At 44.6% G+C, this 15,257-nt stretch overlaps 2 protein-coding genes across 3 annotated transcripts in view; both read left to right on the top strand.

Moving 5' to 3' along the window:
- LOC122542225 (ferritin, middle subunit-like) overlaps positions 1 to 280 on the top strand; it is a 10,605-nt gene extending 10,325 nt beyond the window's left edge. For both annotated transcript variants that reach the window (XM_043679738.1, XM_043679737.1), the window contains exon 4: positions 4 to 280. In XM_043679738.1, the coding sequence (XP_043535673.1) occupies positions 4 to 159 (156 nt within the window). In that variant the 3' untranslated portion in view covers positions 160 to 280. The remainder of the gene's footprint in view (positions 1 to 3) is intronic.
- A 3,165-nt stretch (positions 281 to 3,445) lies between these two features.
- LOC122542221 (ferritin, middle subunit-like) lies at positions 3,446 to 9,662 on the top strand. The gene is made up of 4 exons (XM_043679734.1): positions 3,446 to 3,575; positions 8,087 to 8,233; positions 8,571 to 8,696; positions 9,380 to 9,662. Exons 1-4 carry the CDS (start codon positions 3,474 to 3,476, stop codon positions 9,533 to 9,535), a joined length of 531 nt encoding a protein of 176 aa, XP_043535669.1. The 5' UTR covers positions 3,446 to 3,473; the 3' UTR covers positions 9,536 to 9,662.
- The last annotated feature ends 5,595 nt before the right edge of the window (positions 9,663 to 15,257 follow it).

Below are 15,257 nucleotides of genomic sequence, written 5' to 3'. Positions count from 1 at the left end.
CAGCTGTGTGACTTCCTGGAGACTCACTATTTGGATGAGGAGGTTGAGATCATCAAGCGACTTGGGGACTACATCACCAACCTGAAGCGTCTGGGAGCTCCTGAGAATGGGCTGGGAGAGTACCTGTTTGACCGGCTCTCGCTGGAGGACAGCAGTTAGTGGGGACTTTGACTGTGGTCTTTGCCTGTTTTGTATCCAACTCCTTGGGAGAATTTCTCCAGAAAGCAGGAACTTGTACTGAAGAAACAAATGGGAAATAAAGATCATTTGATCTCTCCTACTCTGCTCTAATCAGTGGCTTTAATTTTCAGTTCATATCTTCTGACAGTTTGGAATCTGTTCCCAAATCTCTAGTCTACACTTCCAATAGTGATTACACTGGAGCTGTTAATTGGGGGTTTTGTGATTTCTTTTTAATTTCCATTCCTTAGTCACGAGTGCAGCTGTTCCATGAGCATGGCAGGTTTAAGATACGGCAGTTTTATTCTGACCTTCCCCTCAGCAATGGGGAGGTCACGTGGTGAAAAGGTGAGCCTGAATTTTGTATTACAGGACAAAATGAACTGTTCTCAAACATTTACCCATTTTTGATTTAGGAATACTTTTCCAAGCATTCTCTTGGAGAAAATAGATTTACACCCACCTGTTCTGTAACAATATCCCAATCCTGTCTTGCCCCTGATGTCTTCCATCCTCTCTCTGAGGAAGAGGTCAGTTCTGTACAGTGAATTTGCAGCAAACAATAGTGCACAATCCAATCCTGATTGTGCTGAGGGAGGGAAGGCTCTGTCCAGACCCTTAAAAGCAGCTGTAGCGTCTTGTTGCATATTCATAATGCACAGGGTTACTGAACTGATCTCAGGAAGTGAGCTGCTCCTTTGCAGGGATGCTTTGGATAGGCCACAGAACCCTCTTACAGACTATTGTGGGCAATTCTGGTCTCCTTCCCATAGGAAAGATGTTGTGAATCTTGAAAGGGTTCAGGAAAAGATTTGATGTTGGAGGGCTTGAGCTATAGGGAGAAGCTGACCAGGTTGGGGCTGCTTAGAGGCTTATTAAATCAGTGGTGTGAATAATCAGGTCATTTTTCACTGGGTGGGAAAGTTCAGAGCAAGAAGTGGGAAGGATTGGAAAGGGGTCTATGGGGCAACTTACAATCACAGATTTCATATAGAATGAGTTGCCAGAGGAAGTGGAGGCTGCTAAAATTACAACCTTTAAAAGGCATCTGACTAGGTACATGAATAAGAAGCGATGTGGGCCAAGTGCTGGTAAATGGGATTGGATTAATCAGGCTCTGGTCAGCATAGACCAGTTGGAGCAAATGGTTTGTTTCTGGGTTGTATGACTATCCTATAGATTCTGAATGAAACACCTATCACTAACAATAGTGACTTGAGTTACTCAAATTATCTGTTCAACAGGCAGTTCCTCCTCATCTCACTCTAACTCTGGAATCCTTTCCAGAGCATTGGGATTATTATTGTTTTTTCACTACCACTTTCACTCAACAACCACATATTCTGCCTAATAGTTATCACTTATCTATTCCTGGGCTGTAACTACAGCCTATTTTGGCACTTTACACCTGATATACCCCACCAGCTCGTAGTAGGCAGGGGCCACTGTGAGCAAGTCATAGTAAATGGTTTAAAACAATAAAACTTTTGCTCAAACAATGCGGAGTCCATCCCATTATCTGACTCTCCTGAATTGGACACATTGCTCCATTAGTGACTGGTCTGCTAGTAAAAGTAAATTCCACTAGAATAAAATCTTCCTTTGCTGGGGTTGTGGGTTCAAACTCCTGAAAGGAGCTGGCACAGATGATGATGGGCTGCATGGTCTCCTCTGCAATGTGTCAATAGATCCTGCAGCCCAACTATACTGGTCATAATGGGAGCTTCAATTATATGGAAATAGTTTACCTGTCCCACATTCCCAGTAATAGCAATATACCAGGGAGATGGGGCAATAGGTATTTCTGCCATGTTATTCCAACACCTTCACCCTCCCCCCTCCCCTACCTTGCTCCTGCTCGAGGTAGAAGGAAGGGGTTCCCCCACACAGTCTCAGTAACTCCACTGATACCAGAATACCAGAAAGAAGAAATGGTCACAGCAAATTGACCAAAACCATCTATCCATCCCATGTCAGCTCAGGTAGGAGATGGTGACAGCAGTGAGGACTGGCCAATTACAAAACCCAACTCCAAAGCTGCCCTCCACTCTTGCTGTACTGACCTTTGACCCTGCCAGTCCCAGCCTGGTAAAGCACAGTGTATAATTTCACACCAACAATATTCGAGAAACTGAATTCAAACAATTTCTGAACTGATCCTGACCCTGGATAAGGTCAGCAGCTGCAATCTACAAAAGGTCACAGGCATCTCTTTTCTCCATGTGAGGGAGAGAGAGAGAATTAGTGTGGGGTTTGAGAGTAACCTCTCCACCAGCCTGAGGAGGTAGGAGCTCCATGAATTCCCACATCCGGGACAGGGATTGGAGCTCGTCGCTGCTATCACCCAGTTAGCCCCCTGTCTAACTTCTCCCATCTTCTGCCCCCACCCTCACCCCTCCCATTAGAGACGATATTGTCTCGATGTGCACATCAGCACAGAGCAATTGGGCTGAATGGCCAGTTTCTGTGCTGTTCACTCAATGTAATTTGATGTGCACCTGTCAGAAAATACCTCATCACAAACTCTCTGGTTATCCTTAACACCATGAATAACTCAATATGGATGTAATACAATGGTGGGCACCAACATGATTCCAGTAACTAGTTCAAGGATGATTAGAACATAGACATAGACATCGCTGAGATACTCAGGTCACTGGGGTTTGGTTTATAATTGGGGCTTCCTGTGTCTTGTGAAATCTGCGAGGTAATCACAGAAGGTTCCATCATTCATCCATTTATCATCAGTTGCCTCTGTTGGGTGACCCATAAACATACTATTTCTGTTGCTTTATACCAGTTGAAAACTGTTTCCTGAAAATAATGCTCTATTTTCCATGGTCTGCCAACACTGCTGTTAGAATGTTAGGGGAATATGCCCCTCAGAGTTACAAACCAATATAGCTCTGCCAATTGGCTTCAGGCTTCTCTTCATATACTGCCCCACATGGTGTCAAAATGAGGAGTTAGAGTATGTGTACATAAGTGTCTATTTTCCTGTCATTTCCAGTTCTGACCCTTTCTGAATTTGCCTTTGAGAAGATGGTCAAAGGTCCATCAGCAATTCCATCATCAATGAGTTGTTGATTCTGATTGGTTACTGAGTTCTAAAATGTCATCCTGGGCTTATTCAAATCTGATTGGACGTGGCAGCTGATCAATTGATTAACGAGATTGATTGATGATCATCACTGATGATGTCATTGAATTACAGCTTAATGCCTGGGGTATAAATTCGATGGGAGAGGGGATTTGAGTATAGTTGGTTGTAGTTAGAAGGTTCTATTGGGAAAATGACTTCCCAGGTTTGTCAAAATTATCACCAGGATTGTGAAGCTGCTGTTAACAACCAGATTAACCTGGAGCTCACTGCCTCCTACCTCTATCAGTCTTTGGTGAGTGTTGTTTTGGTTTAAAGTTTCATCTACTTGTGAAACTGGAATGCTCCAAGTAGCTGGATTGGTCCTTATCTCCTGCTCCTTGTGCTGTAATGTTTAAAGGAAAATCTCCAACAGAAAGTGTTTAACATATGCTGTCCTTGAGGAAAAGAAAGTGGATCCTGTGATGTTTCCCTGAGCAGGCAATCAATGTTATTTGATAGAATGCCTCCTCAGCAGCTTGTTTCAACAAGCACCAAGATATGGCTTGGCTGCTGATGAGAAGGATAGTGCCTGGTCTGTCTGTCTGTCTGTCGCTTGTAAAGTAGTTGAGGGGGGCTGTACTGACTCACATCTTCTGGAATATACCTTTAAAAAAGAAATGTGGAGGAAACTTTCTCTTTTCTCCCTTCTTCTTTTTTTTTTTTTTTCTTTTTTGTTTGCTTGTTCTGAGCAGCTCTCTACTTTATGGTTTGTTCCTGGGGATGTGCACTGAGAAACACTGACTGGGTGTGGAGGACCATCAAATCAGTGAAAGATGCTCTTGGTCTGCCTGAAACTTGATCTTCCAGGTCAAGGTGTTGAATCTGACTGAGTATAGATGGTACACAAGAGCTGCCCTAAAGCTGAGAGCAGTTGGTGCTGAGGGGAAAGATCACTAAGATCCTCTAATGTTAAATGGGGGTCTGTTCAGTTATTGGGCTCTCCTGGTGTCTCAAATGTAAATAGGGATAATGTGCAAGTGTGCTGCCCTAAAGCTGAGAGCAGTTGCTGCTAAGGTGCTGAGGGGAAAGATCACTAAGATCCTCTAATGTTAAATGGGGGTCTGTTCAATTATTGGGCCCTCCTGGTGTCTCAAATGTAAATAGGGATAATGTGCAAGTGTGAAATGCCTGTGGTTTGTTTATAGTTTAATGCCAATCACTGTTTCATGTGACACTATAGAGAGCTGAACTCCTCCTAGTTCCTATCTATAGGAAGGTTATAAATAAAACTTAAAATGCACCTGTTTATGAAGCAAAACTTATTTCCTTATGGTGATCTCTAATTTTCACTCTAGTCCTGTTGGGTGTGATGGGTGGAATGGCTTCCTTCTGTGCTGATGTTCACCTCTTGCCCATTTCAACAATGTTGGTCTAATAGACAATATTAGGCTTCTTCTTCTTCTAGTTGATTACTTGTCCTAAATATGTAACAATTCAAGCTTGTATTAATTATACCTTCACTGGGCTGTAGGATAGATAACTGACCATTCAAAGATCTGGAATTTTTTTTCTGGGTTAGTTATGACATCCACTGCCTGGACACAACTTGTGCTTGTTGCATTCCCCAGGGAGTGACTCAGTGCAGTGAGGTGAATTGGGGTCTGAATGGTGACATCCAGTAGATTAATGTCTGGCATTCTAAAGCTTATCCCTTGGGGCTGTGTCACCTGCTAATGGAACCATCATTCCAATGTTAGGACACTGCAAAGATTGTTCCATTAGCAGAGACCAGGACCCAAGGGTGCAGCTTTTAAAGGGAGATCGTTTTTGACCAGATGAGAAATTACTTTGGAGGTGAATCTCTTAAAATTCATTGCCACAGAAGGCTGGCAGCTGGGTCACTCTGTAAATGAAACCATGTGTTTCTCTCTCAACCCCATTCTCTGCTTTCTCCTTCTAAATCTTGATCTGCCTGACAATCCAGAACCCATCTGCCATGTCTGAATGGAGTGGACTGAATGGCCTCCTATCTTATCTTCAAAGACAAGAGCCTCAGTAGTCACCCAGTTGGGTTTCAAACTTGCTGTGCAATCACTTTCTGATACCAGCTGTATATCTAGACTTTTCCTTTATGCAAATATCTAGGTGACTTGTGGTTCAGATGGAAAGTAAAAATGTTGGTTACTGTTAGTATTCTTGCTTTGAATTGAGTAACATTTACTACCTTCCTATAACTTCTCCTGTTTTTTCCCCTGGAGAAAGTTGAATATTGCTGGGTTTTTTTTTTAAATGACCACCTTTCCCACTTCTGTAGTATTTATGAAGCTCTTGATCATCCTTTCCTGATGTTTCTTTTCTAGTGGTCAGTTATGTCCTGGCTAATATTTCATTTCCCAATTCATAAAAATGATGCCTTGATATACTGAATGTATGAGACCAAATCTTGACTCTGTCACAAAAGCTATCACTTCTACAAGTTCTGTATTGGACATCAGTTCCACTACCTACTGGCTGGTGGATAAATCCCCAGGACCTGATCAGGTGTACCTGAGAACTCTGGGAAGCTAGAGAAGGGATTGCTGGGTCTCTTGCTGAGATACCTGTATCTCAATAGCCAACCTCCTGTCTTCCAGCACCTCACCTATGACTAATGTAGTGCACCTTTAAGGTGGTAAGGACAAGCCAGGGAACTATAGACCACTGAGCCTGTTGGAGGGAATCCTGAGGGACAGTATGAATTTGGAAAGGCAGTGACTGATTAGGGATAGTCAACATGGCTTTGTGCGTGGGAAATCATGTGTCTCAAACTTGACTGAGGTTTTTGTTTGAAGTAATAGAGGATTGAGGGCAGTGTTAGATGTGATCTATATGGACTTCAGTAAGGTGTTTAGCAAGGTTCCCCATGGGAGACTGATTAGCAAGGTTAGATCTCATGGAATACAGGGAGAACTAGCCACTTGGATACAGAACTGGCTCAAAGGTAGAAGACGGTGGTTTTTCAGACTGGAGGCCTGTGACCAGTGCAGTGCCACAACGATCGGTGTTGGGTCCTCCCCTTTTTTTTGTCACCTTAAATGATTAGATGCAAGCATAAGAGGTACAGTTAGTAAGTTTGTAGATGACCCAAAATTTGGAGGTGTAGTGGACAGCGAAGAGGGTTGCCTCAGATTAAAAAGGATCTTGACCGGATGGGCCAATGGGCTGAGAAGTGGCAGGTGGACTTTAATTCAGATAAATGCAAGGTGCTGCATTTTGGGAAAGTAAATCTGACCAGGACTTGTACACCTTATTGGTAAGGTCCTTGGGAGTGTTGCTGAACAAAGACCTTGGAGTGCAAGTTCATACCTCCTTGAAAGTGGAGGTGCAGGTAGATAGGATAGTGAAGGTGTTTGGTATGCTTTCCTTTATTGGTCAGAATATTGAGTACAGGAGTTGGGAGGTCATGTTGCTGTGTCTCAAACTTGACTGAGGTTTTTGTTTGAAGTAATAGAGGATTGAGGGCAGTGTTAGATGTGATCTATATGGACTTCAGTAAGGTGTTTAGCAAGGTTCCCCATGGGAGACTGATTAGCAAGGTTAGATCTCATGGAATACAGGGAGAACTAGCCATTTGGATACAGAACTGGCTCAAAGGTAGAAGACGGTGGTTTTTCAGACTGGAGGCCTGTGACCAGTGCAGTGCCACAACGATCGGTGTTGGGTCCTCCCCTTTTTTTGTCACCTTAAATGATTAGATGCAAGCATAAGAGGTACAGTTAGTAAGTTTGCAGATGACCCAAAATTTGGAGGTGTAGTGGACAGCAAAGAGGGTTGCCTCCGATTAAAAAGGATCTTGACTGGATGGGCCAATGGGCTGAGAAGTGGCAGGTGGACTTTAATTCAGATAAATGCATGGTGCTGCATTTTGGGAAAGCAAATCTTACCAGGACTTGCACACCTTAATGGTAAGGTCCTTGGGAGTGTTGCTGAACAAAGACCTTGGAGTGCAGGTTCATAACTCCTTGAAAGTGGAGGTGCAGGTAGATAGGATAGTGAAGGTGTTTGGTATGCTTTCCTTTATTGGTCAGAATATTGAGTACAGGAGTTGGGAGGTCATGTTGCAGCTGTATAGGGCATTGGTTAGGCCGCTTTTTGATAGAAAGGAGACCAGAATTGCATGCATATTCCAAAAGAGGTTCTGAAACTTGAAAGGGTTCAGAAAAGATTCTACAAAGATGTTGCCAGGGTTGGAGGATTTGAGCTATAGGGAGAGGCAGAACAGGCTGGAGCTGTTTTCCCTGGAGTGTCAGAGGCTGAGGGGTGACCTTTAGAGGCTTACAAAATTGAGGGACATGGGTCAGGTAAATGGCAAAGTCTTTTTCCTGGGGTCAGAGTCCAGAACTAGAGGGCATTGGTTTAGGATGAGGGGAAAGATAGAGGCCTAAGCAGCAACTTATCTCACAGAAGGTGGTATGTCTATGGAATGAGCTGATAGAGGAAGTGGTGGAGGCTGGTACAATTGCAACATTTAAAATCCATTTGGATGGATATGTGAAAAAAGGTTTGGAGGGATATGGGCTGGGTACTGGCAGGTGGGAGCAGATTGGGTTGGGATATCTGGATGGGTTGGACCAAAGGGTCTGTTTCCATGCTGTACATCTCTATGACTCTGTCCTATTCAATGGAAGGTTAGTCATTAGGTGAGAATCTTCAATCTACCTGAAGAAATGGAAAAGGATTCTTGCTGAACATAGTCGGATCAGACAGCAGCTGGGAAAGGGTTGGTTCCAGTTGTGAACTAGAATTGGGCCCAGTGTTAATGGGGTGTAAATGGTTCTCTTTCAGATGTCGTACTTTGACCGGGATGATGTTGCCCTGCACCATTTCTCCCAGTTCTTCAAAGCTCAGTCCCAGGAGAAGCAGGAACATGCAGAGAAGCTGCTGAAATTCCAGAATCAGCGTGGAGGCAGAGTCCTCCTCCAGGATGTGAAGGTGGGAATGTTGGGGGGGGGGGGGGGGTGGAGAAGAGTGGGAGGGGAGAGATAATGGCCCTCCAAGTGGCTTCCTGTCAGTGACAGGATATTCACACCCTGAAAGGGGGGCTTTGCCTGTCTCATCTCTCTCTACTGGCAAAGACTACACACAGAATAATACGTACCCTAACTTACAGGGGGGGGGGGTTGTTTATGCTATCTCCTAATCCAACTGATCAGTAAGATCATTCCTTGAATGCCCAGTTTGAGTACAAGTGGGCAAGGTGACAGCAGACCTCAATAGCTGGTAATTGTTCAGGTCTGATCCTTAACTGTCCTTTGTTTCCATGTTTCAGAAGCCAGAGAGGGATGAGTGGGGTAACGGTCTGCAGGCAATGCAGGTTGCCCTGGATCTGGAGAAGAATGTGAACCAGAGTTTGCTGGATCTACACCAACTTGCCACTGCCCAGACTGACCCTCATGTAAGCTTCACCACCTCATTCTCATCACTGCCAGACCCTCAGGGCAACACCTCACTGGCCTGATCATTGCAAAGACTCACAGACCAATTAGGGAACCAGCACTGTTGTATATCACTATATTCTAGTATCATACATCAATATCAAATGAACAACATGAAATACATTTGACATTTAAAACTAAACTTGCATTTCACTGTGGCTTTACCTCTGTAGCGATCATTCTAACTTGAGCTCAATGTTAGATTCAAGCCCCACTACTGGGCCTTTGCAGTGAGTGTTTGTACTACGATGAACTGCTGAAGGTGTCCTGTTCCTGCCTGTCTCTCCTCGGAGTTCCTTTACCTGAGGAGGGGGTGCAATGCCCTGTAGACCCTAGTCTACTTTATCCTGCATCTTGATGGCAAAATCACATCCACTCACTTGTAGGAGCTGGCTAACTACTGCATTTCTATTAACATTGCTATCTCAATGACTACAGTCCAAATAATTCCTTCCACAACACGGGTCTCTCTCAACATTCATACTGCCTGGTAAACTGTTAGAATGTTCAATGATGAAACCTGGGAGAAACATTGTTATGGTTTAATTTTGACATGAGGCAGGAAGCCACTTCAACATTGGAGAATAAGCTGTAAAGAAACAGATATTACAAGATTCTGACTCTCTCTCTGCCTTCCTTCCAGCTGTGTGACTTCCTGGAGACCCACTATTTGGATGAGGAGGTTGAGATCATCAAGCGACTTGGGGACTACATCACCAACCTGAAGCGTCTGGGAGCTCCTGAGAATGGGCTGGGAGAGTACCTGTTTGACAGGCTCTCGCTGGAGGACAGCAGTTAGTGGGGCCTCTGACTGACTGCAGTCTTTGTCTGTTTGTATCCAACTCTCATTGGGAGAATTTCTCCAGGAAGCAGGAACTTTTCCCATCCATTCTTCAGTTAAAATAAAGATCATCTGATCTCACCTACTCTGTTCTAATCACTGGCTTTAATTTTCACCTTTTTATATCTTAAGGTTTGGAATCTGTTCCAGAACAATCTCTAGCCCATCCAGTTCCAACAATGATTACACTGGAGCTCATGATTTGAGGGTTTTGTGCTCTTTATTCCATTCCTTAGAGTCACGATTGTAGCTCTTCCATGAGAATGGCAGGTGTAAGATACTGCAGTCTTAATCTGACATTCCCCTCAGCAATGGGGAGGTCAGGTGATGAAAACAGCCTGAATTGTGTATTCCATGACAAAACCAACTGTTCCCATACCACCTATGCTGTCCCTGTTGCCCATTTGATTTTGGAATAGATTTTTTTTTCCCCAAGCATTCTCAAAAGAGATTACACCCACCTGTTCTGTAACAATACCCTAATCCTACCTTGCCCTTGATGTTGTCCATCCTCTTGTTGAGGAAGTCGGTTCCATACAGTGGATTTGCAGCAAACAATAGTTCAATCCAATTCTGAATCCTCTAGAGTGGGGGGGGGGCTCTATCTAGGCTCTTTAGAAGCAGCTTTAGGCTGTAGTTTCATATTCATAATGCACAGGGTTACTGAACTGATCCATGAAGTGAGCTGCTCCTCTTGCAGGGCTGGTATGGATAGGCCACAGAACTTTCTTACCGACTATTGTGGGCCATACTGGTCTCCCTGAAACTTGACAGGGTTCAGGAAAAGGCTTGAGCTCTGGGGAGAGGCCAAATAGGCTGAGGCTGTCTCAGGTTGATAATATCATGAGCATGTGAATAGTCAGGTCACTTTCTTCTGGTGGGAGAGTTCTAAACTAGAGCCTATATATTTAGGGTGAGGGGGAAAGATTTGAAAGGGGCCCATAGGGCAACTTTTTCTCAGATTGTGTGGAATGAGTTGCCAGAGGAAGTGGAGGCTGGTATAATTACAACACTTAAAAGGCATCTGACTAGGTAAGTGAAGTGGAAAGGATGTGGGCCAACTGCTGGTAAATAGGACTAGGTTTATTTAGGCTATCTGGTCAGCGTAGACAAGTTGGAGTAAATGTTTGTTTGTTTCGGTCCTGCACGAAACATCTATCACTAACGAGTGACTTGAGTTACTCAAATCATCTGTTCAACAGGCAGTTCCTCCTCATCTCACTCCAACTCTGGAATCCTTCCCAGAGCATTGGCGCAATATCACTTTCTTTCACTACAACTACCACTTTCACTCAACAACCACATGTTCTGCCTAACATTTATTACTTATCTATTCCTGGGCTGTAACTACAGCCTCCTCCTGCATTCTACACCTGATATACCCCACCACCTCACAGTACGTGGGGGCCAGTGTGGACCAGTCATAGCAAATGGTTTAAAACAATAAAATTTTTCACTTCTTTGCCTAGGCAATGCTGAGTAGAACAATACAGAACAGGCCCTTCAGCACTTGATGTGGCATTGACTTGTAGACTATTCTCAGCTTATTATTTTCCCCCCTACACTATCCCATCATCATCCATGTGCTTATCTAAGGATTCTTTAAATCTCCCTAATGTGGCTGAGTTGACTACATTAGCAGGGAGGGCATTGCATGACCTTACCACTCTGTAAAGAAACTGCCTCTGACATCTGTTGTAAATCTATCACCCCTCTATTTGTAGTTATGCCCCCTTGTACACACTGACGTCATCTGTAGGGGACAAAGACTTTCACTATCTACCCTAGCTAATCCACCAATCATATATGTTTCTATCAAATCCCTTCTTAGCTGCCACCTTGCCAATGAGAACTGGTTCAAGTCTCTCAACCTTTCCTCATACGAACGAACTTGCAGACCAGGCAACATCCTGGTAAATCTCCTCTGCACCTTTTCCAATGTTTCCACATCCTTCCTGAAATATGGGGACCAGAACTGTATACAATATTCCAAGTGTGGCCATACCAGTGCTTTGCATAGTTACAGCATGATATTTGTGGCTCCAGAACTCAATCCCTCTACCAATGAAACCTAACACCGAATGTTGCCTTAACAGCGTTATCCACCTGGGTGGCAACTTTCAGGGATCTATGTACATGGACTCCAAGATCCCTCTGTAAATCCACACTACCAAGAATCTTTCCATTGACCCAGTGCTCTGCCTTCCTATTATTCTTCCCAAAGTGCATCACCTCACATTTAGCTGAATTGAACTCCATTTGCCACCTCTCAGCCCAATTCTGCAGTTTATCCAAGTTCCCCCTGCAACATTCTTCCACACTGTCCACTACTCCACCGACTTTAGTGCCATCTGCAAACTTACTAATCCATCCACCTATGCCTGCGTCTCAGTCCTTTATAAAAATGACAAACAGCAGTGATTCCAAAACAGGTCCTTGTGGCACACCACTAGTAACCGGACTCCAGGCTGAATATTTTCCATCAACCACTACTCGCTGCCTTTCAGAAAGCCAGTTTCTAATCCAAACTACTAAATCACCCTCAATTCCATGCCTCTGCATTTTCTCCAACAGCCTACCATGTGAAACCTTATCAAAGGCTTTACTGAAGTCCATGTATACCACGTCAACTGCCCTACCCTCATTGAAGTCCCAGGTATGTATCCGTGCTGCAAGCTCACCTACCTTATTTCAGATACTTCTGGCATTGAAGTGGACACACTTCAAACCACTTTGCTGTCTGCTAGCACATTCCTGTGACCCTGAAATCCTGTCCCTATCCTTCCTACTCTCATTCTCCTGTGCACTGCAACTACACCTCCAGTTCCCATCCCCCTGTTGAGCTAGTTTAAACCCACCCGAATAGCACCAACAAATTTCCTACCCAGGATATTAGTACCCCTCTGGTTCAAGTGAAGGCCGTCCTGTTTGTACAAGTCCCACCTTCCCCAGAATGAGCTCCAGTTATCCAAAAACCTGAAACCCTCCCTCCTGCACCATCCTTGCAGCCACATGTTCAGCTGATATCTCTCCATATTTCTTGCCTTGCTGTCACGTGGCACAAGTAACAATCCAGAGATAACAACTCTGTTTGTTCTAGCTCTCAGCTTCCACCCTAGCTCCCTGAAATCCTGCCTTACATCCCTATCCCTCTTTCTACCTATGTCGTTGGTACCTACATGGACAACAACTTGAGGCTGGTCACCCTCTCCCTTTAGGACCCCAAAGATACGATCTGAGACATCACGGACCCTGGCACCTGGGAGGCAACACACCAACTGCAGGTCTCGTTCGTTCCCTACAAACCTTCTATCTGAGCCTCTAACTATTGAGTCCCCAATGACTAACACTCTCCTCCTTTCCCTCCCTCCCTTCCGTGCAACAGGGACAGGCTCTGTGCCAGAGACCTGGGCCCCACTGTATACCCCTGGTAAGTCGTCCCACTCAACAGTATCCAAAACAGTATCCATGTTTTTCAGGGGAACGACCACAGGGGATCCCTCCACTGACTTCTTTTTTCCCCCTTCGAACAGTCACCCAGCTTTCTTTATGCCTAGGTGTAACTACTTCCCTGTAACTCCTATCTATCACAGCCTCTGTCTCCCGTATGATCCGAAGTTCATCCAGCTCCCGCTCCAGTTCCCTAACACAGTCTGGGAGGAGCGAGAGTTGGGTGCACTTCCTGCAGATGGACTTGGATGGGACACTAATAGCATCCCTCACCTCAAACGTCATGCGGAGGAACACTGCTCTCCCTGCACTGCCACCCCTGCTAGTCCCCTTATCACAAAGTAAAAAAGAAGAGACGCTTACCTGATATGTCCCTGGTCTTTAAGGTTGGATGGGAGGTCCTACAAAGGTAGGGTCTCGGGTTGAGAAAACACTGACTAATATAGTTGGATGGGAATAAAAATAAGAAGTTCCTCCTTTCCCAGTAACCTCTGCTCTCTGAGTACACTCCCATTGTCTGACTGTCCTGAATTGGACACAATGCTCCATTAGTGACTGGTCTGCCAGTAAAAGTTAAGTTCCATTAGAATAAAATCTTCCTTTGCGATGACAGGGGTTGTGGGTTCAAACTTGTGAAAGGAGCTGGCACAGATGATGGGCCGAATGGTCTCCTCTGCAACGGACCAATTGTGTCAATAGATCCTGCAGCACAAGCACACTGATCCCAGTGGGAGCTTCAAATATATGAAAATACTTTACCTGTTCCACATTCCCATTAGTAGCAATGTCCCAGGGCAAAAAGTATTTCTGCCATGTTATTCCAACACCTTCGCCTACCTAACTCCTGCTCGAGGTTGAAGGAAGGTGTTTCTCCACACAGTCTCAGTACCTCCACTGATATCAGAATGAAGAAATGGGCCCGGCAAATTGACCAAAGCCGTCTATCCATCCCATGTCAGCTCCGGAAGAAGATGGTGTCAGCAGTGAGGACTGGCCAATTATAAAACCCAACTCCAAACCCACAGTGCACTCCTGCTGTACTGACCTTTGACCCTGCCAGTCTCAGCCTGGTAGAGCTCAGTGTATAATTTCACACCAACAATATTTGAGATACTGAATTCAAACAATTTCTGAACTGATCCTGACCCTGGATAAGGTCAGCAGCTGCACTCTACAAAAGGTCACAGGCATCTCTTTTCTCCATGTGAGGGAGAGAGAGAATTAGTGTGGGGTTTGAGAGTAACCTCTCCACCAGCCTGAGGAGATAGGAGCTCCATGAATTCTCATGGCCAGGACAAAGGTCAGAGCCATGCTGTGGGCTCCTCACTGCTATCACCCAGTTAGCCCCCTGTCTAACTGAACCAGCCCATCCCCGTCTTCTGCCCCCACCCTCTCCCCCCATTGGAGACAATATTGTCTCAATGTGCACATCAGCACAGAGCAATTGGGCTGAATGGCCAGTGTCTGTGCTTTCACTCAATGTAATTTGATGTGCACCTGCCAGAAAATACCTCATCACAAACTCTCTGGTTATCCTTAACACCATGAATAACTCAATATGGATGTAATACAATGGTGGGCACCATCATGGTTCCAGTAACTAGTTCAAAGATGATTAGAACATAGACATAGACATCGCTGAGATGCTCAGGTCACTGGGGTTTGGTTTATAAATGGGGCTTCCTGTGTCTTGTGAAATCACAGAAGGTTCCATCATTTGTCCACTTACCATCAGTTGTCTTTATTAGATGACCCATAAACATACTATTTCAGTTGTTTTATACCAACTGAAAACTGTTTCCTGAAAATGATGCTCTATTTTCCATTGATCTGCCAACACTGCTGTTGGAATGTTAGGGGAATATGCCCCTCAGAGTTACAAACCAATATAACTCTGCCTCAGTCTTCTCTTCATATACTGCCCCACATGGTGTCAAAATGAGGAGTTAGAGTATGTTTGACATTAGCGTCCATTTTCCTGTCATTTCCAGTTCTGACCCTTTCTGAGTTTGCTCTTGAGAAGGAGGTCAAAGGTCCATCAGCAATTCCATCATCGATGAGTTATTGATTCTGATTGGTTCCTGAGTTCCAAAATGTCATGCTGGGCTGATTCAAATCTGATTGGACATGGCAACTGATCAATTGATTAACAAGAGTGATTGGTCATCACTGATGATGTCTTTGAATTACAGCTTAATTCCTGGGGTATAAATTCAATGGGAGAGGGGAT

The sequence above is a fragment of the Chiloscyllium plagiosum genome, chromosome 39 (assembly GCF_004010195.1).
Source record: "Chiloscyllium plagiosum isolate BGI_BamShark_2017 chromosome 39, ASM401019v2, whole genome shotgun sequence".
NCBI classification, from domain to species: domain Eukaryota; kingdom Metazoa; phylum Chordata; class Chondrichthyes; order Orectolobiformes; family Hemiscylliidae; genus Chiloscyllium; species Chiloscyllium plagiosum.
This window is presented reverse-complemented; position numbering and strand designations above follow the sequence as displayed.

Coding starts and splice junctions, on each gene's coding strand:
- LOC122542221 (XM_043679734.1), top strand. CDS start 3,474: ATGACTTCCCAGGTTTGTCAAAATTATCACCAGGATTGTGAAGCTGCT. Junction 3,576..8,086: donor CCTACCTCTATCAGTCTTTG/GTGAGTGTTGTT, acceptor GTTCTCTTTCAG/ATGTCGTACTTTGACCGGGA. Junction 8,234..8,570: donor TCCTCCTCCAGGATGTGAAG/GTGGGAATGTTG, acceptor TCCATGTTTCAG/AAGCCAGAGAGGGATGAGTG.